This window comes from Oryzias latipes, chromosome 4, assembly GCF_053564925.1.
Source record: "Oryzias latipes strain Hd-rR chromosome 4, Olatipes_Hd-rR_3.1".
Lineage (NCBI taxonomy): Eukaryota > Metazoa > Chordata > Actinopteri > Beloniformes > Adrianichthyidae > Oryzias > Oryzias latipes.
In genome coordinates, this window is record NC_136240.1 from 19882738 (window position 1) to 19907928 (window position 25191).

Sequence of the window (25191 nt, forward strand, 5' to 3'; positions counted from 1 at the left end):
AAAAAAGAGCTTATTTGTGACATAGAAAATACCCTTGGTGGGCAACAAGCTCCCTGCTCTAAACTCCCAGCAAAGGAGAGGGGAAAGGAGGCAGTGTTGTTCTGCGCTAGAAGTCCCGCCCACAACTTAGAGGTAAATTTCTACTGAACTACTGCCTCTCTGCAGAAACTATGTCTTGTGCCATACAAGGCACGTTAATGTTGGGGGTGGGGTCATCTGGAGCCCACAAGACAGCACGCTGAAACTTTTTTTTAAATAATTTTTTATCTTCTCTGGTTACCATGGTAGACATTCAATTTTGTCCACCTTTGTCCTTTGTCATGGGAGGGATAACACGTCAATGTTAGGATAGCACACATGCTAGAAAACAACACAGGTATTTAGATTTTGGCTAAAAATGGCATAACCAATTTTAAAGAAAACACTGGAAATGCTTTTAAAATAGATTAAAAAAATGATCAAAGTGGGACTTTTCAGACACAGGTAATCAGAGGTTAGAAAAACATAGTTTGTAAAACGTATTTTTTTAAACTTAGTCATTCTTTAGAGTTTATTCGGTTTTATTTACTTGCTCGCCTCCTTTTTATTCCACCCTTCTGGAGAACATAACTTAAGATTCATGAATTAGGCCATTATCAAATCACTGTTTCACTGAAAAGAAGAAATTGCTAACATTGTGGGATGACAGATTTTCAACTTTTTTCAGTAACTTATGCACTGTTTATAGCTAACGACAGACAGATGAAACACTCAGTTACCAGCAGCAAACAGGCACACCCAGAGTGATTATCATCCCTGCATCCATCATCAGGACCTCTTTAATGCTGACAGCCATGATGTGCGTCTTATTTATTCTAATGAAGAAAGACAGCTGGATTCAAAGACATCGTGTCATTAGCAGTGCAGCTGTAAGTGTTATTTCCTGCCTCATGACGCGTTTTCCTGACACTATTCAGCTTCAATGGTTTCTTTCAGCATGTTCAGCCTGTGCGTTCAGCTTTGCATCCTTTCCTGTTGAGTCTTGTTGACTGATTATAGTCTTGAAAGAAAGAAGCCAAAAATGGCTTAATATAACCCTTGACAGAGGCTTGTATAGAGGCAATGATGAATGGTACAAAGAGATTACTGCCATCACAAACACAAAATCCTTCTTCTTTAAGAGTTATACTTAGAAAAGAAATATGTGCATCACTTTTAAACATCCAAATATACACATCAAAGATCTGTAACAATGAATTAAAGAACCAATATTTTCATAAATATGCTAAACAATCAACAAGTCCTCAAAAGCAGGAACTTTTCCCAGCTTTTTTAGTTAAGTATTTCTTTACCTTCAAAACATCAGCTTTAAAAATGTAATTCCTACTATTCCCTATTGTTGCAACACTTGAAATGAACAGTGGTGCTAAATTGGGGCAAATTTGATTTTACTTTGTTTAATAATTGTTCAATAATTGTTGTTTCTTTCATTCATCTTTTCTTTTTTGCAAACTGCAATTCTTCTCCTCTGTGGAAAATTTTCTCCTTATTTATACTTTTTGAGTTTATTAAGCAGGAACGGCACAGATTTTCCTCCTCATGCTAAAATAGAAGTTTACAATATTCAGTCAAAAAATATATTGAGCAAAAAAAAAATACATTACTAAAAATAGAGAGAGGGTATGACAAAATAAAACCTCAAACTCTGCCCTACCAACAAAAAAAGTAGTTAAAGAATTATATCTAAAAAAATAAATAAAATAAAAACATGTTTGGATCAATGTAATATCACAAAAAACAGTCTTAAATAAACCCCAGCCATTCAGATGAAGCACTCAAAGATTTAAGACAAGAAATTAAAAAAAACAATCAGTATCTAAAGTCACTAAAAAGGGTCTGACTCACCCTTAGACCAGGAAACCCACTGATACCAGTCCCACCAACTGGCCCCTGTGCAGAAGAAAAAAAATGCAAAAGACATTCAGGATAAAAGCCCAATAATTGCAAATAATTCTAATATTACTCATAATTCACCCAAGCACAAACCTGCTTAAAATTCTCTGTGAGAAAAAAAATAGAGTATCTTGAAAACTACTGATAAATTACTTACCTAAGATGTAAAATATTTTACCAAACTATATTCTGAGATTATTTCTGCAATAAAATACTAAATTGCTATAAACATCTTGAAATTGATCTACATTAAAGTATACAAACACATTAAGCCATAAATCCTTCTTCAGTTCTTATTCAGTAATTGTAAAGTAATAGGAATTAAATCATGTGATAGTATAGCAGCTCCAATTATTATGAAGACTGAGCATATGGGGTTTTGCTCCATGGTTACAAGGAGAAAGCCTCAAAGCAAAACCGAAGGATGGCCAGGGCTTCCTGGCTAAATGTGAACCAACAAAAAGTCTTGTTGGCCACCCAAGTTTTGCCAAAACAGCAAAACGGAAGCATCCAAGAAAACAACAATCCAAAATCAATTTCCCTTAAGACAACTTAATAAAAGGGGAAGAATTTAAAAACATGGTGATTAGATTTCAAGAGAACTTAAGCCAAAGCCCAAACACGACAAGGATGTAGGTGAAGACGTTAAAATTAAAGGGAACTACGACTTTACAAGCTTCTGAATCACATGTTGAAAAAATGGTTAAATAGGAGTGGCTTAGTAGGACCTGCAGCTGGAGGGCTGCTGGTTCAAGTCCTGACAGCAGAGCTGTGCAGTGGAAACAGTAAATATATTGTTGTGAATGGAAAAAGAAAGCTGTATAACTAAGGGTTAAGAAAGTTGTGCTTTTCATATTTTTAAGGCATACTCTGTTTTTCAAACAGTTAGGAAATCCTCTGAACTCTGGTGTGGATTGAAGAAGCGAGTATCTGTTCCCTTGCAAGTAAACTTTAGTGCGATCCAGAAACAGTGTGAATGTGTCCGGACAATTCAGAGAACAAACGAGGGAGAACAAACAAAAGAGATAATGTGGGATGTAATTCCAAATAAAAAGAAGATACAGATAGCGATGAAAGTCTAGAAAAAAAGTAAAGGAAACTTCTGTCTGGTAAATGTGGAGAAGAATGGAGTCAAAATGGGTTGACTGTCAAAGGACTAGTAGGTCAAGCTGCTCTGTTTTTTGCTGTTTTATGCCATGATTTAATTTTCTTTTTATCTCTTCTTTTCAGAAAATACTGCCCCCAAAGGGCGGTTGTTGCAACCGTCTTTTTGGCTCATTTGGTCCTAGAGGTGCAGTGTGAGTGTGTAACCCAAAATAACTGAAGATGGACACACTTTCTGCACTTCCTGTGCTTTTAAACCAGAGTTTCAGATTTCCCTGGAGTAAAACCACTCTCTGAGATTGTTAAGTGACCCCTGGTGAGCTAGTAAGGTAGGCAGCTAGAAGAACCAGAGGTCAGACTGCATTTCTTACCTCTTTGCCATCTGGACCAGGAGGACCCCTCTCCCCTACGTCACCCACCACACCCTGTAGGAGAAGAACATCCCTATCTAGATCACAAAATGACATTAAAAGAAACACACAAAGGGGTGGAGGGTGGGGGGAGTATAATAAAAACAGTTAAACCAACATGTTTATGGTGGATTTACTTTACATGGAAAGGAAGCTGGTGTCTAACACATGAAACTAGATTTGACAAGTGCTGATGATGTAATTGAGAAAAGGAAATAAAAACAGATGCTAGGATTTTTTTCAAACCCGTAGGACAACCTTGTGGCAAAGCTAATTAACTTTGATTTTCAGAAAAAATAATTTTATTATAAAATAAAGCGAAACCCAGCAGTTAAAAAGCTTTGCTCCGCAAAGGCAATGACACGATCCTTAAGATTCTCAAGAAATTGTAAGTTACAGCTAAGATTTGTTTTTTGGATCCTATGAATGGGCAGAAAGTATAACAGAGTGAAAATTACGTGTCTTCCTTTAGGGCCAGGCTTTCCAACAGGTCCAGGTATGCCCTAGAAAACAAAAACATACCCAGATGAACCTACAATTTTCAAATGAAAGAAAACTATTCTCCATTATTTTATTCGAGATAACGTTTTTAGTGCACCAAGCTTTTTACCGGAGGAAAATTGTAACGACAAACTTCTCACTCTTAGTTAGGCTAATTGTAGGGTAGGTATTTTTTAACCCATTTATAATAATAAACACAAAATATCAGCAAAACATTGGTATTGATCATATTTGAATTAAAACGTTTTTTTAAAGGTATTTACGCCATTGAGGTTTTAGCTAATGAATTTACCAAAATACATCAGTTTTTACCAAGATGAACATATCACTATGCCTGCACCAGACCTCAATATGTTGGAATATGTGAAGGGACTTAGAAAAGTTTAATGTGATGTGGCAAACTTGGATTCCAACTACTTCCTTCTATTTAATAAATATTCTAAAGTGATCCACTTTTGGATCCTTTACAATTCTATGAAATTCTATATAATTATGCCTAAATCAAACATTTACATATTCTTAAGCAGACAGAAGCAGCTTTGCACAGTTATGCAACATTTTATAGTAGTAAATTGTTTATGCAATTAACGTAAACCGACTGATCCTAAAGCTGCTTTTTCTCTTTGTTAGAGCGTTTGGAATTGTGTTAATTGTTTAAACGGTCAAAGAGTTATTGCAGTTCAAAGAGCGTGTGTTATTATTTCCTGTCGCTGGCAACAGCTCCAGTACTAAAAGGTTAAACACGTAAATAACGTTAATAATAAAAAATAAAAAAATCATCACTCACTTTTTCCCCCTCCAGCCCAAGTGGTCCAGCAACGCCAGGAAGCCCTATGAAACCCTAAAACAGGGAGCGGGGTGGGGGTGGTGGTTAAGCTTATCAGACAACATTTACAAATCCTTTCCGAAAAATCTGAACACCCTTTCCCAGATGAGCGGGAAATATTTATAGAATATAGATTTAGGCCCACTCTTTAATTAATTTCAAGTTTTTATTTTTTAATTTTTACATACACTGGGGTTCTAGCACATGAAAGACATAAAAATAACATTTCTAAAAATTTGAATATTCTGGTGAAATCTGCCCAAATTTTGCATGGCATGAATGTTTTAAACTGAGTTTCAACAATAATAATCTACTAAACTCAAAGCACCTGCACAGGTTCCCCAGGTGGCATTCAAGTGGTTCAGTTAGTTTCAACTGCCTCAGTTCGGCTCATTATAGAAAGGACTTCAGTCTTGACAACCAGCTAGATGACCATCACTCCATAGTCTGGGTAAGCCACAAAAGTCTGTAGCTAAGGAGGCTGGCAGTTCACAGAGCACCATGTCTTAGCAGAAAAAGAAGAAGTCTAATGGAAGGGCAAAATGTGGCAGGAGAAGATGCAAAAGAGGCGACTGTGGGCTTCAGCGGATTATCAAAAGGACACAAAAGACTGGTGAGGAGAAGAACCCAAGATGCCTAAAGTCCAGTGTGAAATCTCCACACTCAGTCATCATTTGGGGTGCAATGTCCAGCTCTGGTGTTGGTACTTCAACAGTCTACCAGAAGGTTTTAAAGGATTTCATGATTCCTTTTGGTTAGGGTCGAGATGGAGAAACAGATTTCATCTTCCAGCAGGACCTAGACCCTGCCCATCCCGCCATAAGCACCAAAACCTGGTTTGATGCCCATGCCATCACAGTGCTTGACTGACCGACCAACTCGCCGGACCTAAATCCCACTGAAAATGTTTGGGGTATCATTGAGAGGAAAATGAGGGGCGCAAAACACAACAAAACAAAGAAAAGCTGATGGCAAGCATCAAGAAAATCTGGGCTAAGCAATGCCACAAGCTGAGTGCATCAATGCCATGGCGCATTATTATTATCATTTAAGGCAAAGGGATTTCCAAGCAAGCATTGAAAATGGACATTTCATTTTGAAAATACTTTAGTTTGATCAATCTCCGTTTTTACCTTTTTGCAAAAACTGAGAAGCACATGGTGATTTCTCCAGAGCTTCCTAATTTTCTGAAATCCTGTTTTTGTGAGTTTTTATGCTGGAAGCCCAATTTATGTAAAAGTAAACAAATAAATACTTGAAATAATTAATACACTTTTCCATGATATTCTAATTTTTCCAGAAAGGGCCTGTGTACCTTTATTGTCAAAGGCTCTCCAGAATTATATGGTAGGGGATGAGCACAATCACCACAATAAATGTTGTGGGTTCTTTTTTTATGTAATATTCTTAGATTTGTAGAAGCTCCCTTTCTAATAATTTTTTCTTCCATTTTGTTTTTTTAAACCCTTGTTTGTTCTGCCTTCCAGTCATGGGTCAACAGCTCTTACTCAGACAAAGTTCAAGTTCCAAACTTGCATCCAATTGTAATCTTTTACATGCACTATTCTCATCCTACTTTAAAGGGATTTTAATTAGAATTTATGAGTTTGGTGTTTTATTTTTAACTAACTGCTGTCTTAATTGTGTTTTTTCAGCTTTCCATAAGTTATAATGCTGGTAGTTTAGGTTTAAAAACAATCCCTTTCCCCCTAATAATAATAATCAATTTGCATTTTCATCTGGGTTGTGGTATGTGTCATTAGACCCCCCCTCACATTTTCTGAGGCACACTCTTGGATGTCAGCGTTATCGGAGCCCTGTCCGTCTTCAAGTCTCCTTTTCACCATGCCAGCCCCAGCATGACACAGTAATCCCATCCATCCTCATTTTCTGAGTCGCAACATAAAGACCTTTCTCTCATCAGCTCATTTGACCCCCTTCCCTCTGCTTTCATAATTCCTCCCCCATTTGTTACCCTTCTATCGTCTCCTCTTTCTTAAGTTCTCCTGTTTTGGGGCATTCCTCCCTGGGGGACCGAACCATAATGAGAGGAGCAAGTCAGCCTTCAATGGGAAAACTTAAAGTTGTACGAGTCCATGAAAGCAGACTATTATTAGTGTGTCAAAAATGCAAATCAGATTCTGATTCATCTTTGTGGAAAAAAGTAAAGAAGTTGAAGCCTGATATACTGTGTTTGAAAAAGGAAAATTAAAGCAGAAGTAATGAAGAAAAGAGTGCAAGACAAAAAAGGAGATCTTGTGTTACTCACACGGACGCCTTTAGGCCCGGGTCTACCTTGTGGCCCTGCTGAACCCTAAAAACAAACAATATTAACCCGTTATTAGATAATATGGATGCTCATTTATGTACATCCTTCTACAGTTGTAATGAATCAGCCTAATAGGGTTTCTTATTTAGTTTTCTTCTAGTTTAAAAAGACAAAACATTTCTTAAGTGTATACCAAAGAACAACAAAAAAAAGACAAAAATGCATGTTTTTTCTGTAAAGAAAAAGGAAAATAATGCATTTAAAAGGTAAATGCATGCACAATGTAACACAGGAGTAGGCCATGCACTGCAAAAAAAAATTGTTTTCTGTTCTGCAAAACAGATGAAGAATCTCAGAAGAGCCAATTTCTGTGTTTTCACTGCACCTGCCTGCCAGGGTAACCTGCAGCCCCAGCTTCCCCAGGAGGTCCCGGTGTGCCCTGTAGGGAAGAGGGGGTGAGCAGGAGGGAGGGGGAGGATGAATGAACAGTGAATAATCAGATTAGGTGGAGGGTTAAAGTGAAAGAGGAGAAACACAAACTTCTGCCGGAAATACCTGCAGGAATAAAACAAGCACTGTTCATTCAAGACAACTTTGCCTTCGAACTTTGGCTTTCTGCAAACCTCCACCCCACCATCTCCACTTTCAACTCAGTCTCCCCTTTGAATCCAGCTGGGAAAAGGCTCATTACTTTAACTTTTATGCAGAAAAGACAAAAAGAAAACAAAGGACTACAAATAACAAAGCAACATCCTTGAAGCAAAGCATTCAAGTTCTGCAGAAAAAAGAATCTTATTTGTATGTTCGGTTTCAGCCATGTTTGAATTGTGTTTCTAAGAAATGCTTAATCTGCAAAAAAAAAAAAGCTACTTACTTGTTCCCCTGGAAGTCCAGGTAAGCCTTGATAACCTTTAGGTCCCTTAAAATGAAAATAAAACAATTAAAGTCAGAATAGTTCAATCAAACATGAGAAATAAATAAACTAGAGCAATGTTGGAGTCCTGCAGGAGCCTCTAGAAGTCTATATTTATAGTGACTCCAATGAAATACTTAAGGGATAGATGAAGCTAGAGGTTGCTGTGCAGCAAATCTTATATTGATATAAAGAAAACCATTTATTTTTTAAATGTTTAATTCATAGCTTTTTTTAAAAATGCAGTAAAAAATCACATATTAACAAAATAATACTTCTTGTAAGTTTAAATCATTAAACGTGAGAAATAATTCAGAATATTGGGGTGGGGATGGCTGGGCGCTCTCCCTCCTTCTTTTCACGTTCCACCATCCATTTTAGAAGAACATAAACACTCACCTGAGCACAGGTGTTAGCTCACCTTTGCACTAACAGTTTGCATGGTTTAATGACTGAAATATTTCACACTAGTTGGTTTGAAGGCATAAGTATGCGTGTGAACACTATCTGTTTTGTGTACATGTCGACATTTTTGCAGCTAACATGTGTGTTGATAACATTTGAGTGTGTGTGTGGACAGGCCCCGCCCTTATTGTACTACATTTGAACCTTACCGTAACGATAAACAACCAGTAAACTTGTTGCTTTATGCTGCTTCATGGTCTTATCCCCCCTACCCTCCTATTATCACCCTCCTACCCCCCTCTCTCTCTAACATCCTTCCCTTTTCTTCCCTTCTTTCCTTTTCCGTCCGGTCCAACACCCAAGATTTTCAAACATGGTTGAAATTAATAAAGTTTGGCCTCAATTACAAAAGGGGTTTATTCAGACATACCTCTGGTTTGTATGAAGATTAATAACCTCTATTGTTAAAGTAAAATATGTCCAACACAAGAGGCCATCAGCTCTCATCTGTCTGCCTAGCTGTTGGACAGGACAAGTTAAAAAAAAAAAAAAAAAATATTCAGAATATTCATCACTGGGATCACCTGAGGCTCATCTGTTCTAATCTAATTATCTGCCACAACATAAACTTGTGTTTAACTGAATTATGAACGGAAAAGAAATGTAATAAAAAAGGCAAGAGCAAGAAAACACAAAAACAAAAAAATCCTACTTTCATCAGAAAAGATGGGAGAATGCAGAGTAAAGGGGATTTTTGGTTTACTGCACTTTCAAAACTTCATGGTCGACAAAACAAAATGTTACTGCATCTGCATGCTCCTTTCATCTGCTTTGCTTATTCACTGTCATCTCCTCAGATGCTACTGTTGACAGTTTAAAGGTCTGCTGGGATTATGTCTGCAGTTGCCAAGGAAAACAGACAGCACAAAAAAAGCCTTTTCCTGCTTTACAAGACTGTAAAAATAAAAGGCATGGCAAATTATCTCAAAAAATCTTGAACTGTATAATCACGTAGCCCTAAAATAGATATTAGAGTAATAGAGCATGTAAACAGAAAACCTCGCACCTCTCGTACGAGGTTTATGTTGAACAAAATCAGATATTTACTTCGTTCAGGGTTTGATTTTTTTACGTTCACACCAGCAACGCGTGTTCAAGCGGTCTGTGTTCAAAATGTACGCGTAGCTACACAAGTTTTTATGACCGTTTTTAAGCTCTTTTTTACAAAGCATGTGGGCACTGAACGCGCATTGCAAGTTGAACCAGGTGAACTTTGACCAATCTGGGACTTGGATTTGGTAGTAACTTATGGATGACGCCCCCCTTTAATTCACACAAGTGCCAATTGTTTGAAAATTGATCATGAAGGAGAAATGAATAACTGCACTTTGTGCCTGGTTGGAATCATATGACACCAAGTCTTTCATATATGGGAATAGATGTAAAAGAAAAAATCCTGGAGCAAGATTCGTGAGGTTTGCACCACTGACATTTCGCATCAAGCCTCTTCCAACTGTAGGTGGTGGACATGCACTAGTAAACAGTAGAAAAAGAATAAGAATACCTTCCCTGCTTGAACACCATGGGCTCAATGCGCATTTAAGATTGTGCGTTCTTGAACATGCATCACATGTCTGAGAAACAGAGCAGCTTGTCTGGTGTGTCCATAGCTTCAGAAGCTAATTTCTGCATAGGTCAGATCAAGAAGGCCAGTGAGAGAGCTTCTTGGGCAGCATCATGTCACACGCTTCCCGGGGAGTGACATATGAACCCTTGTTGTCAATAAAAATAAAGAAGGGAGCTCAGACCCGGAGCCAGTCATTTCCTTTGAAAATACCTGCCGGGCCACAGTTCATCTGCAGAGTTTATTAAGTTCAGCAACTGAAAACATTAGTCTGTCCTCATGAGAGGCAAGGTGAAGTCAGTTCTGACTACAGTTAGAGGCAACTCTGACAGCTGTGAGGACGCAGCCTTTCTCTATGGGAGTTGAGCTGAATTTACCAGTTCAGCACAGGGCAGGGATCACAGGGAATATTCCAACTATGACACCAAAAGATATATATATATATATATACTCTGTTGACTGTATGTAAAGTGACACTTATAAAAACACTGATGGAGTGACTGCACTGAAAGAAAATTTTCTGTCACGAAGAATCTAACATATGAGGAAAGTTAAGAAGGATAATGTCCGGAACTTTCTGCTCCCATCCTCTTTCACGAGACCTCTGATCTGAAGTTTAGGCAGAAAAAAACCACATCCTAAAAAAGTAAATAAATATATCTCACTGATAAATCTAAGCAAAAAACATATATTAACAAAATTGTCTTAGAATCTGCCCTCATTTTTTACTTCAAAAGTCTTTAAATGAGTGAAGAAGAAAAAAAACCTAAGAGAGTAATTTCAGTAAAAATTATTTTTTTGTTGTTTTTAACGTGCTCTTGTAGCATTTTTTCTCATGATGGAAAACATGTATCAAGAGAATTACAATTAAAATTGTATCTCTCAGTATTTCTTTATTCAAATTGCTGTGTATCAGGAGCCGGTGGAAAAATTCCACTTGTAGCTGTGAGTAGAAGCTACAATTGGCAGGTCACGAGCTCCCTGCTCTGCACCATTTTGATGCATTAGATGATCGGATCTTGTCTGATCTGATATCTGGTTCAAACCTGTATGGCTGGATAGTGCCGATATTGCACTCCATTTTTGTTGCACCAGTAATGTTAGGTTGGGGGACTGTAAGCTAATGGAAGAGTGTGTAAACATATGGATGATGGGATGTAGAGGCAGGGTTACTTTGCGCCAACAATAAAGAAGAATCCTTTCAATTTGTTTGCCACTGTGTGTTTAGGAATTTATAAACATATATATATATATATATATATATATATATATATATATATATATATATATATATATATATATATATATATATATATATATATATATATATATATATATATATTTATAAACATATATATATATATATATATATATATATATATATATGTATATATATACTGTATATATGTTACATGTATAATATATGACAAGCATTTTCCTTTTGAAGAACATTCTAGTTTTTATGTTTTACATCTTACCACAAGTCCTGGAAATCCATCAGGTCCAGGAAGACCTGGTGGGCCTCTATCTCCCTGAATAAAAGGAAAGGTGAATAAAAATTACGAGAGAAAACACAAATATTTCATGTCAATGTTTGAAGGGGTAACATAAATATCATACATAAATATCCTCAGAAAACGAAAAATCATAAAAAGAACATGAAAAGCAAAGTGACGTTTCCACATTTATATTATTACATCAGAAAAACTGCTGAAATTCATCAAGAAAAAACATAAAACTTAAGAAGAGTTGAGTTAAATAGAGATCGGTTCATTCATTCCTTCATCTTCTGAACCCGTTTTGTCCCTTTCGGGGTCACGCGGCTGCCAGAGCCTATGCCGGCCACTCAGGGGTGAAGGCAGAGGACAATTTATATAACCAAAAATTAACATGCAAAAAGTAGATAAACATATATTTATATTGCATTAAATATCTTATGCCTCTACAATCACTTGCTTCAGATTGCTTTACTGCCTTCAGTCACGCAACCTGTGCAGACAGAAGCACTGACAAAAACAGCAGTCCTCTTGTTGCAGCAGCATGATTACATGCAGAAATGTAAAGCTTTGCTGTAGAGCTCAAAGGACGCTTTAAACTCCTAACATCCAGCGCAGAACTCTCCATATAAGCCTCGTCAGTTTTTTTATTCATAAACATTCATCCAAGCTCCAGGGAGAAACATGTCATAGATAAAATATGCTTTTAGCCATCAATGGTTACTACTTTAAAGAAAAGTTGTCATTGACAATGTATAAACCAACATTAAATTTTAGTTTACAAAACAGATTTGCTACCTTTAATGCAAATCCAGTGCACGACAAAGTAAAACATGACATTTATTCATGTTTTACTTAAGTATTTCATGTTTTAGCAAGAAACAAATAGAAAAGAAAAGCTTTGGATTATGATTATTTCTCCTATGATCATAGATAGGGTTGATATTTAAAAGGAAAAGCATGTAGTATGTAGAGTGTGAAGCAAAAACACTGACAAATCAGTGAAGAGGCATTTAAAGAAAGACAAAGCAGAACTCAATTCCGGTTGGAAAAAAAATAAAAATACTGAAAGCCAGACTTATAAGCTACCTTTTATTAAAAGTTTCATTGTGGAAACTTTATTCTAATTCCTTTGTCCTTTTATTTTTTAGTCTATTTGATGAAATACGCAATCATAAAAAGGAAAAGACTCTATAATAGTCTTTATATTTCTTAATTCACAAAATCAGACTAAAGATTATGACAGAAACATGTGCAGCATGAAAAATAAAAAGCTCATCTGACTGAGCCCAGACACAGATTTTTTTACCTTCCCTCCTGGTGGAGCCTGTCCTGGAGATAAACCGGGGTCTCCCTTTGAACCCTGAAAGACACACAGGTTTACCAAGTCAGAGAGATTTAGGTCTGTGTGAAGAGCACAAATTGGATAAGCCACTTCTGACTGTTTTGTTTCAAGCTGCTGACATGTTAAGTCAGGGTTTTTATTGAAGGCATTTTGTTTTTTATGCCGTGAATCTGAAGAATTATCCAAATTAGGGGGAAAAAACATGGAATAATCTAAAAATGTAAATCAGAATGGTATACTTTTAAATAGGTGAGCATTTTACAAACATCAATTTAAGAAAACTTAATGGGACAGGAAAAGAAATTGTGGAGCTTAAAGCATCAAACAATACCAATCTTACACTAGTTGGCAAAATGTTTAAACTGAGTCCTTGTGACATGTTTTGATCAAACGCCAACAAGCATACAGCACCAGCAGCTTTTAAACCGTTAAAAGGCTTGAAATCCTTGACTCATTCCATCTCTTTTTTTAATAGTGTGCACCTCGTTTGGCCTTTTTTTTAAGATTACTATTAATATTATTGGATTATAAGATTATACTACAAGAACCTGTCAAAGAAAATTAGGAATTGTGGCCTCAAACCTTAGATACTGAAATAAGAGAATTCAAAATGTCCTCTACTTCTCATTGTATTAGCTCTGGCGGAGTATGGCCATGTGTTAAACTAATCCAGAAAAATCTCAAACACTTAGTAGAACAAAGAAGTAAAATACCACCATTTTTCCCCCCGCAATACGGTTCCTTTAATGACGGTATAGAAAAAGTATTAAAAAATAAAAAGGAACAAAGCAAACCATAGGAAAAACAGACATGCAGGTTCTGGTTGCCAACAATATAAAGTTATTTTTATTCAAAATGTCCCCCTATTTTTTTCTTAAGGTTCTACATTGCAATTAAGACGTTTTTGCAAAAATTGGATTGATTGATCTGGAGAAAAAATGTATTTTTCCCATACAAAATGTTTGTTTCTCTTTCGTCTAAGAACAAAAACCTTCCCAATTTCCTCACTTAACAATCCAATGTGTTAAAGTGCAGATTATGCTGGTTTCCAAACTTTGGGAAATGTTGCAGTCTTTTTCTGACATAGTAAAATCCCTCAGGTGGTAGCTGACTTGTTTTTAACTCTCTGCTGGAACTCCACATTATCATATAGCAATACTGCATCGGATCACCCAGAAATTATAGCACTTAAAGCGAAAATTACACAAACCGGTGCCTTAAAGTCTTCAACCACTGATGAAACAACTCAAGCTACAGTTTACTGTTCTTTTGAAGATAGCTTTTTCCTTGCAACAATGATTATATTTTGATGATAGTTTTAACTACCATTCAGGGAAGCTTACAGAAGCCGAGGGTGAGCAGGAATCCTACAAAAGCCCAGAACCGGACATCCTCTGTGTTTAAAAAAACAATCAGCAGAGCATGAAACACACTAATGGGCTTCACTAATTTCCAGAAAAGCTTCGAAATGCCTTACATGTCAGCTAAGATCAGTGACCTGTTTTTATCCCAACAACCAAGCGTTTTTCAGCAAAAAATCCTTTTTCCAAACTGAGAAAATGCTTCTTCTTATCTCCAGGAAGCGTTTGAGGGGACGGTAATGACTCATAGACCGGTCACCGTGGAATTGCATTTGTGGGCGTTTAGGCTGAAGGAACACTCAGTCAGCAGGTGGTCCAAGTATTTCACAATTCACTGAACCTCTGCCAAACTGTGTTCAAGCACAGAACTTTATGTCCTATTTTAACCCGACATCTGAGAAGGTGTTAGCTTCATAAAAGGTTGCAGCTCAAAGAGTTGATCTTTCTGCTTTTTCCTGCTGCTTTTTTCTCCGGTAGCCACTCAGAAATGAAGTTACCACAAACATCTGTATGGGGCTACCCACATCCTTGCTTGATTGTGCTAATATGTCTGGTCCCATGCTGGAACTCCCTTTTTAATACAATCAGCACGGTGGAAAAAGAGCTGGGAGAAGCATAAAGATGCAATGTGGTGGAAGTTGAGGTAATAATCATCCTGGCGTAGAATTTGCAATTTAGCCAAACAACCAACCGTCTGTTTTTCCTGCTGCACCGCTACAATATATTGGCTCATTATCGTGATGCCTGGTCACATCTGGCTGTGTCGGGGTTAATGTGACTGGAACATGCTCCATAGAGAACTGCAAATCAATCAATAGGATTGGCGCTAATTTACAGTGTTAAAAATAAACTAAAATGCAGGAAATAATATTTCGGGGGAAATTAAAAGTAATCCAGAGCTTCTGGAGAGGTTCAGCAACTTGTTTCTACACAACAAATCAAGAGAAATATAAATAGAGAAATGTAAATAGAACTCAATGAGACAACAGGTTATACTTAGAGGAAATAAAAGAACCAAACTAACATCTTTCAATAAAAAATGTTTTACAATACTTAAATAAGACACAAACGGAAAAAAGTGTGAACAAACTGTATTTTAGTTACGCTTGACAGCCATGTTTTAAGGTGAGGCAGCCATGCTTGTTTTTTATTTCAAGACTGTTGGGTGTCTTTGACTTTTTGTAGCCCATGTTTGAAATTTTTTGTTGTTGTTTCTTTTTTGTTGTTGTCATTTTTTTTAATGTTTTCTAATTCATTTTTTCTAATCTTCTTCTAATTTTAAAAGAAAGCCTAAATAAAGGCAAAAAAAACTTTGTGAATACTGGTTTCTGATTTTCAGAGCTGGATCCACAGCTTTGGCTTTTCTATATTTTTAATGTCTTCATCTTTAAACTCAAAGTACAACTTTACAACAGAGTTTGTAAATAGATTAAAGACTAATTTCATAAAGTAAGACTCAGATTTTCAGTCATTTTTAGGATGATACTGAAAAGAATGTGGTTTAGTGATAAACAAGCCACAGGTGGATCACAATAGACATAAAAGAATGTACCAGTAAGACAAAAGAGGTAAAGCCAAACATTCCTTTAGATTAAGTCCCAAATCCTCTGAAGTGAATAAATCTTCCTGGACTGTAAGCGCCATCATTTTGGTGCCAGAAAAAATATTCTGAATTCCCCCAATTTAACATAAAACACTTTAAATAAACTTGTTTTTTTCTGCTCATTGACATTTATAGGTATTGTCATACTGGCAATACCTTTTATGGAAATGAGCTTGTGTTCAAGAGGGTAAGATTCATAATATCATTACAAATTGAAGACTGAATGATTACATTTTAAAAATATGGTTGTTTCTTAGTTTAATTTTTAGTCTTTGTGTTTGTTTTGCAGTATGCTGCTCACCTTGAGCCCGGTGGGTCCAGGTGGTCCTGGGTTTCCAGGTGGACCAGGGGGACCCTGGAAAGAAAGAAAGAAACAATAGGCACCAAATCTAAACACTGACCTCATTCAGTATCTCGTGAGCCAAGAGATGACTTATCATCAGATTTGTTCCACTAAGCACTTTCAAAAACATCCTTGTGATGTAGACATGAAACATCGTTACATGTTGCTTTGGGCATATTTGTTCCAGCACATTTAATCATGTGGAGTTGCAAACAACTTATTGTTCTTTATTACAAAAAAGATAACTTTACTTCTGTCCAAATGTTTTACTGGATTGACCTGCCTCTCCTCTAATCCTCAAATTGGGGGTTCAGATCTAGTCCTGTATTGTGTGCTTGAGCAAAACAAATTAATTCATTAATTCCTGGTGTAAAATCAAATCTGCTGATCTCTTCGGATAAAGCATCTGCAAATGTAGTGTACTGCTTATTGTGACATTTTCAAATTTGAGAAGTTCAAACGAACTCTGTGGAGCATTTTGATTCTATTAAATGCAGAAAAGATGGTTAAAATAAATCACTTATAAATAAATTAAATTTGGCAAAAATTGCAACATTACAAATATCATATTCAAATGTAGAGTACCTGTAATTAGGAGTGATTCTTTTAAACTTAATATTTTCTGTTTAAAAGGTAAAAATGGTTTCAATCTGAAAAGATTTAAAAAACAACAATTTATTATTCTTTCTAAAAAGTGAAGAACAATTTAAACACTAGTCCTTCATCACCTTTTAGTAAATACAAACACTTAACTCGACTTGTTAAGGATGCTAATATTTAGCTCATGGGAAATGTGAGCAAACTTTTGCTTGATAGGTCTGGAGCAAGTTAAGAAAAAAATAGGCAGTTAATTAATAAAAAATGTAGAAATTGGTTTTGCTTAGGAAACCAAGATTTAACTACGTCTTTGGTAACAACAAATATAATTCATTTGACTTTAAACTGGTTGCATTAATCCAACTTAATGCACTGTTTCAAACAGGACAAGAAATGAAACATTAATTATTGCATAATAATCTCTATAAATAGTTGCATAATTACTTAAAACTTTCCACAATCAATGTTTTTTTTCTGCAACATCCACTGTCTCACAACAACAACACACAGGAATCCTTGTAGTTAAAGCAAAGCCACGATTTGCCACTTTATGATTATCATTTCCAACAAAAATACCCATCTGTTTGATGGATTTCTTTTTCACAATGAAGACTATTTTAAAAATGATTAAATTTCCCATTTGTTCTCTAGTCCCAATAAGCAAACCTTTGCTGAAATTCCCATGCAATGTTGTTTAAAAATCTTAGTCATGAAACAAGGAGTATTTTGATGCCCAATTTCCCTTAAAGTAAAATCTCTTCTAATGACATTGAAAAAAATTATGGCGCACTAAACATCTTAAGTTTAACAAACAGGCAAGGCATGAGACAGCAGAGACTTTAACTGCACTGGAGTGATCTTAGCTTTCCACTGCACAATGATTTCAATCTTCATTCTGTTTCTTTTTTACGGTATGTGGTTAGGACAATACCGTGCAGCAGCCAAGATCTTTCCATGCCTTTCAGCACGAGACAGGTTTTACTGTATGCCGCCTCCTTGTGTCTACCAGTCTGTCTGCCTTCAAGCATGTTTCCCGTGTTGTCTGTAAAACTCAGCAGGACATGAGACAGCATTCTGGGAGAGTGGAGCCAGACAGGTCCAAAATGAAAAAAAATCAGGGAAACTGTGAGATGAAATAGTCAGCAATGCACCCTTATCTACAAGAAAAGTGACATGATATAGAAAGATATTGGGATTATTTTTAAAATCAAAGCATACAGTGTATGCCATGATGGGATGAGAACACTGCACACAGCATAAATCCGTGAGGTAAAAATCTCTAAATTCTCTTTTTTGTTGTTGCTGACAGCATCTAAGCAACAGTCTTCCATTTTGTTTTTTCTGAAGTTATCTACAGAATAAATGCTCTTTAGTTTGCAGTCCTTGAAATAATGTATCCATTAACATCCTACTGCTAAGGGAAGAGCAAAAGTAAACCTATTTGTTCTACTTTTCCTCTTACAGATGATATTTAATAAATCTTCTCTCTCAAAGTGCCTCCAGGCTTTGTGGCATTATTTTAGCGTTGCATCATGACAGCTTCAGTTGCCTAATGAGCAGTCTCACGATCGGAGTTGAAACGCAGCCAGCTGATTCTGCAGTTAGTTAAAGCAGTAGAAGTGCGGTCGTGTAATGGCGAGGCCTCAAACATGCCAAATATGTGATTTTGCAGCTTAACGTGTCTCTTTACAGAGCACGCTTGCTGTGGAGTTGTAATCAGGCCCACCACAGAGATCCGGCTGTGGTGGCAAATGCACAATGCACTACTTTTCTCTTCTAGGGCGACCATTATAAATCAAAGCATAAGTGTTGATGAGTTAAGAGACCATAATGAGCCAAATAGTCAGATTAATAACTACCGGTACTAAAGCTACTGTAAAATGTCTCCAGGAAGTGATACGACTGAGGAAAAGTTTAAATGAATCCAAACCTATTTTTTTTCTTTAAGCTGGATTCTTTTCTGATCTTTATGTAAAAAGGATCCCATCACCCTAAAATACTCACCCTTAAACCTCTCTTCCCAGGAGGACCAGGTAAACCAGGAGGGCCAGGCGGACCCTAAACAAGAGAGACAGAAAGGAAATGAAAAGATAGGCAGACAGAGGGAGGGTGGGAGGAGAAGAAAGCAAAGGGAGACACAGAGTGTGTTAATGGCAAGCGATAACATGTAGTTCACTGTCTAGGCCTCTTCAATTATCAGCACGTTTTGCATTTGTGGGAGAGTTATGGTGTTCAAAGATAGGAGCCAAAGGTTTTTAAAGTGACAGCTCTAATAACAAAGCCCTGAGTTATTTTTGGGTGTTGATGGTGAAGAAGTTAAATCACAACTGAATTTGTCATTTAAAAAAAAAAACACCCCAAATATTTGTGGATGAAAAGCTTGAAAACACAAAACTTAAATGCAGGATCAGCACATTGCACTTAGCGAGGTGATGCATCTGTTTCCCACCAGAGCCAGGACTTTATTCACACTATGCACGTCCTAGTGCCTTGCAAGCAAGCTGCACTTTGTTGCTTTCATGGCAGAAGGCGTTTCTGGATTAAGTCAGGGGAGATGGCCAGAAAAATCACAGGATTGTGTAACGAGGGACTAAAGGATGAAAATAGCCTTTTGGATAACTCTGGTGCCTTAGATGCTTTTTAACCCTTTTACACAGGAACTTTAGCTCCAGTGTTTACATTCTTCTGACTACAGTGACTCTTCCACTGTTTATGAAGCAGAGATAAACAGCCTAGTGCTGATATGCAACACTGCACAGTAGTGAGATGCTCTGTAACGTTAATCAGCTGATCCTGACGTTGAGAAATGTGGCTTTGTGACATTATGCAACACTCTTCATTCAAAAACAGTGCAAAACAGATCTGATAAGCCACTCTTGTCCACGTCAGAATCAGTTGATCAGTTGAATGCACAAACCGTCGAAGATTCACGGTATGTCAAAAGCATTTCTTATTTTGATGTCGCCAGCGAATTAAAGAGCTAATGTGCAATGTCCCTGTCAAATAAACTAATAAATAAAAATAACACAAAAATGACTGCCTGAACAAGATATTTTTTCAACTGTCACGTAATCGCGTGCCGCTATATACTGATGCTGTTGTGATGCACACGGTGTATCATGAAGCTTCACTCGTCGTCCCTTGTGACACATTATGAAGGATAAGCAAACTTATATTGGCCCACTGCACAACTTAAAGACCCACTCCGACGATAATCGTGTTTTTGGTGTTTTTAACATGTTCTTTTGGCATTCTTCTTATGATAGAGGACATTTATAAAGTAAATTAGGTTTAAAATAGCATTTCTGAGTATCTGTATTCTTTATTCAAATCGATGTGAATCAGGAGCAGATGAAAAAGATTGCAATTGTGACATAGAAGCTACTACGGCAAGCCACAGGCTCCCTGCTCCGCTCCATTCTGCAGTTGTAGACGACTAGATCCGTGTACGCCTCGTCTCAGCTGGCATCTGACTCAAAACTGTACGGCTGGATAGCTCCAATATTGCTTACCATTTTTGTTGCACTGGTAATGTTAGGTTGAAGTTGTGAGGAGCTGTAAGCTAGCTGGAGACAGTGTAAACAGATGGACGACAGGAAGTAGGGGGTTCTACTCTGCGATGACGGACAACTCAACTACACTCTGCAGAATCTACGTCTTAGAAAAAGACACTTTTTTTGATTTGGGCTAAAAAAAAGGCATAATCATGATAAAAAGACCACTTGGCTTGAAGGCTTTGAAAAAGATCAAAAGATGATGGATTTGAAAATCTCCTGCACGTGCGGTTGATGTTTCCAAAATTGCAAGTGACTCCAACAACATGAGAGACCTACTGGAGCTGAAGTAGTTTCGTACATATTAGAGAGTGGTGTGTCATCTCCACAAAGTATAAGACGCTATGTTTCCCTGTACTGATGAAGAACCTGCATGGACTTTAAAGAAAAAAAAAGTGGAGTACATGTGGAAGTGGTTATGCTCAGCTGTTGAGGCACACATGAAGCAGCAGATCAAATAACAGAGGCATGAGAAAAAGAAATCTGACAGCAGTAGATGATTTATTTTTAGTTCGTTTTTCTTCTTTCAATGGAAACTTTGGAAACAAAAGAAAATCAAAAGAGAAGCCAACAACCAACAGCAGAGATCCACTAGCCGTTACATGAAAATTTTACACATCGCAGCAAAAAATGTGTGAATAAAAGGAGTCAGTTGGGCAATTTATGGTAGAAGTTGCAATCAGGGCATAAACATCAAGGGGTGTCCTGGAGTTTAACAACAAATTAGTAAGAAGTGAGAAGCTTTTTGGATATTTGATGAAGCATTTTCAATAGCTAATAAACTTGAGCACAGTTGCCCATGATCTAAATGACTGAAATGTTAATTAAAGCGTTAAAAGAAGCACAAATTCTTGGAAGCTGACAATATCCACTGCTTGTAGTTGCAATTGTCAATGGATATAAGCATGCATAACATTCATAGCTGACTCTTTTTTAAGATATCCACTGAGTGCATGCAATTTTTTCCGAACACGCCCATGCACACTCACAGTCACACACTTCATTAGAGCAAACCCTGTCAATGGCGTTGCTCAAGGGCACCACGCCGGAGAGAATAGGTGGGACAGACCCTGCAGGTCTTGACCAAGCAACCCTCCAGCTGATGTGTTTAAAATTGAATTGAAACTTTTCTGACCTTGTCTAAAAGTTTTTTTAAAAAGTGTTACATTTTTTAAAAATATTGGCATTGCTCATTATTTTTAACTAATTTTAAGCTTCAAATAGTTCTAAAACTATTTAAAAAAAATCATATATCATTGTTGCAGAATTCAGCAGTTTTATTGGAGAATTATTTAACTTTCTTTAGACCAAACCCTTAACCAAGTTGTGATCAAAAACACAAACATCAAATTTTATTTGTAGAGGTCTTGTCTGTCACACTCACATGCAGCATGCATGCATGAGTCTAATACAGTCTTTCTTTATTCGAATAAATACTTTTGTCAGCTATATAAATTCAGGTACCAAAATAACAAAACAGAAAACTACAAGTTTGATAAATAAATAGTAAAAACTTTATTTCTTTTTTTTTTGAGAGATTTCATTGCCCTAGGTCTTCTCTTTATTATTTACCTTGAGGGTCATGATAAATGTAATACCAAAGCATATGAACACAGAATGTTTAGTCTGTAGATTTGATTCTGGGGGAAATTACTCTTTTAGTATTGATTTACCAAAGAAATTCTGCACAGAGGCAGATGTGAAATGGATGGGCATCACTGCTAAGAGCTGACACAGATCTGACTGAACATCTGTGGAAAAACAATATCATGTAAATTCAGCTTTCCCTTCATAACAACTTTATCTTTTACCAAAGTTTTACCAAATGTTTTATTCAAAATCTCTGAATTAGAGTCTGTTTCGAAACAAAGACAACAAAACGTTGCATAGAAGCATAAAAAAACTTTGGGGATTAAAACATATACTGTATTTGTCATTTTTTATTTGATTTTAGTTTTAAATGAAGCTTCTGAATTGGCATAACCAGAGAAAAACAAGGTACAGGTCATCAGTTGATCTATTTCACTGTCTGTGTGTAAGGTGAGTTCTTCTGTGTTTAAAGGTTTTGTCCTTCAGTTTTTCTCAAATTTTTTGCAAGAATCTTTTTCACTGTCTATTTTAATGTTCTCCTAGTTTCCAACTGAAGGATGAACAACATAAATAAAAATAAATGTGTGTTTGTAAGAATTTATTACAGGAGGTAATGTATCAAGGACTGCAAACATGAGTTTGCAATCTACAAAATTACTGATCAATTTAATTTTTTCATTCATTGCTATAATAAGCCAACAAAAGCAGCACTTGAAAACTGAAGAGGACAATAATAAAGAAACAGCTGCTTGTTCTTCTGGACTCCCACTCGCAGAAACATGGAAACTGTGAGCGCACTGCTGCTTAAGCCATAACAACAGGATCCAAAGAAACCAATTTCCCCAGAACAGCACTGGGACTACAAGCTCTGCTCTGGATATTTGGAGGGAAAAACTACAGACATTTAGTTTGTAGGAGATCAACTGACTGCTTCTGTTTGCAAGCTATGTTAAAATGCCTTTTATTTGTGGAGCAACATTGAAACATGTGTTACATATTTAAGAAGCCACTTTAAAGGGTTTATAGAATCCAAAATCTACTTTTTTTGATCTTTTAAGGGTATTATAATGGTAATTCCTCACTATAAACAACCCCAGAGCAGTATTTTGTTCCATTCACGCATTTCTGACAATTCCTCTGAAAAACCAGCCCCTCCAAACCTACGAAAACAAGTGGGTTCTCACATTGTGAAGTAGACAAGTGGTAAGAGTCTGCACTGCCAGCACCGCCCCCAGGCTAACACACACACCCACTTTCTCCACAGAGCTAGCTGTGTTTAGCAAAAATGCTTTCCTTTTATATGCAAAATACACGCACATCCTTTTTTTGCAAAGGTTCGGCCCGAGACGCATACACGCTCCTGAGGCCGACTCTAGGTTGATGTCATCAAATGCGCAGCACCCACAAGGATTGGAAGCTGGTGCCTCAGAAATCGAGTTGTCTTACTATTGGGTAGGAAAAAGGGCTGTGAAAATCATTCATATTTCATAAAGAATTTGTTCTTTATTGTTCTAAAGGTAATATATTGTGATGAATATAGTTTACAATGAAAGGCATAAGAAAGAATGATATAATCCACATGTGTCAAACTCAAGGCCCGCGGGCCAAATGTGGCCCGCCATGTCATTGTATGTGGCCCGCGAGAGCATAAAAGTTTTTCATTTCTTAGAATAAAAACTAAAAATTTATCTGTATTTATTCATATCTTGGGGGAATTGGACTTGAAATGGGCAACTATACATTAGGACACTGTCCGTATAACCTAACCTGACAGAATCAAATTTAAAAGGATTTATGCTTAAGTAACAAGCAAACATTTGTTTTCTATGCAACTGTAATTGTGAATTTAAAAAGTTGCAATAAATAAATAAATGGGTTATTTAACATTAAGGAGTAGTTACATTAATTTTTCATTACATTTAGGCTACGTTCACACTGCAGGCTGAAACGACCCAATTCCGAATTTTTTGCCCCTAAGCGGCCCAATTCCGATCTTTTCATGACAGTCTGAATGACACAGATCCGATCTTTTCAATTGCGACCCAGGCCCCGTGGGTTTGCCGTCCTGAATCCGAATTGTAGCCGTTCTTTTCAATTGCGACCGCCGTCTGACCGGCCAGGCGACTTGATTCCGAACTGTACGTCATCGACACGCAACAAACGTCATCATTTTGCGTTGAAGTAGGCGGGAACGAGAACGTAAACATCAACCATGGTGGACGATGCTGCTGAGACCAGACAGTGGAAGGGAAGCAGGTCACGGATTGGATTAATATTTGGGCTGATCGCTCTTTTAAGGCCAAACTCCAGGGCTCTGATCGCAACTGGGCGGTTTTTGAAAAAATATCCAGATAAATGGCAGAGCGTGGTGTTGAACCTTTCCCGCGATAACTTTTTTTTCTTTCTCCTTTCCCACCGTGCTCAGAAGCGCGGGGGACCCAGGCGATCCTCCTCCTCCTCCCTGTTCTGATCCTTAGATTCTCCAGAACGGGTTAATAAAGAGTCCATAGCATTTATTCTGGGGGAAACCTTCTTTTATTACCGTCCTCCGTAACACACAACATGAATGCGCGCACACACTGCCCCCCCCCCCCCCCCCCCCCCTATTCTCTATCGCGGCACCCGCTTGCACACACACACACGCGAGCGCGCGGGCCCAACACATGCACATTCCTCTTCCACTACAGTGGGTACAGACGATCCCGACTCCAATGCCTTCTTAAAATGAGAAGATTGTAATTGTGCTGCTCCTTCGTGAAAATAAATTTAATATTACAAAAAGAGCTCCGCTTTTGACAACACTGTTGTTGACATCCATTGTTAACGTTTGCTCCGCAAACAACAAGTGACGTCGTTCACCGTTGAGTATTCTTCTGGCTTCTGCGCATGCGGGTCTCGTTTGGGTCGTGTCACGGTCACACTGGAGATCACAAAAGTTCGGATTTACTTGGAAATGTGAACGGTCTAGCAAACAATTCGGATTTTTTGAAAAAATCCGAATTGAGCATTAAGCCCTGCAGTGTGAACGTAGCCTTAGTCACATGTATAAGTTACATCTGGCCCTTTGAGGACAACCACTATGCTGATGTGGCCCTCGGTGAAAATGAGTTTGACACCTCCGATATAAGCCATTTAAAAACCGTGTTAATTTGACTAAAAGTTTTTTTTTTCAATTGTTTGAATATTGAAGAAAAAAGAGGCAAATAAAATGTTTACTTCTCTCATTTTCCTACATAAACTGTATTTTATTTTAAATATTAAAATTTTTTGTGCAACTTTTCAATACCATTTCTGATATCAAACTTACTTTTTCCTTAC

At 37.1% G+C, this 25191-nt stretch overlaps 1 protein-coding gene and 1 long non-coding RNA gene across 3 annotated transcripts in view; one reads left to right on the forward strand and one right to left on the reverse strand.

The window, feature by feature from the left end:
* The window catches only part of col24a1 (collagen type XXIV alpha 1), a 94400-nt gene that overhangs the window by 52484 nt on the left and 16725 nt on the right, over positions 1 to 25191 (reverse strand). The window contains exons 4-14 of the mRNA XM_011474161.4: positions 18734 to 18787; positions 16091 to 16144; positions 12790 to 12843; positions 11463 to 11516; positions 7917 to 7961; positions 7428 to 7481; positions 7043 to 7087; positions 4735 to 4788; positions 3905 to 3949; positions 3408 to 3461; positions 1885 to 1929 (exon numbers count right to left, since the gene is read on the reverse strand). Coding sequence (XP_011472463.1) covers positions 1885 to 1929; positions 3408 to 3461; positions 3905 to 3949; positions 4735 to 4788; positions 7043 to 7087; positions 7428 to 7481; positions 7917 to 7961; positions 11463 to 11516; positions 12790 to 12843; positions 16091 to 16144; positions 18734 to 18787 — 558 coding nt within the window. The remainder of the gene's footprint in view (positions 1 to 1884; positions 1930 to 3407; positions 3462 to 3904; positions 3950 to 4734; positions 4789 to 7042; positions 7088 to 7427; positions 7482 to 7916; positions 7962 to 11462; positions 11517 to 12789; positions 12844 to 16090; positions 16145 to 18733; positions 18788 to 25191) is intronic.
* LOC144991893 (uncharacterized) lies at positions 5153 to 5748 on the forward strand. Of its 2 annotated transcripts, XR_013655557.1 has the most exons (3): positions 5153 to 5224; positions 5287 to 5386; positions 5533 to 5748. It is a non-coding gene; the product is annotated as an uncharacterized LOC144991893 (long non-coding RNA). The 2 variants fall into 2 exon arrangements; XR_013655556.1 differs by lacking the exon at positions 5153 to 5224 and having other exon boundaries at positions 5246 to 5386.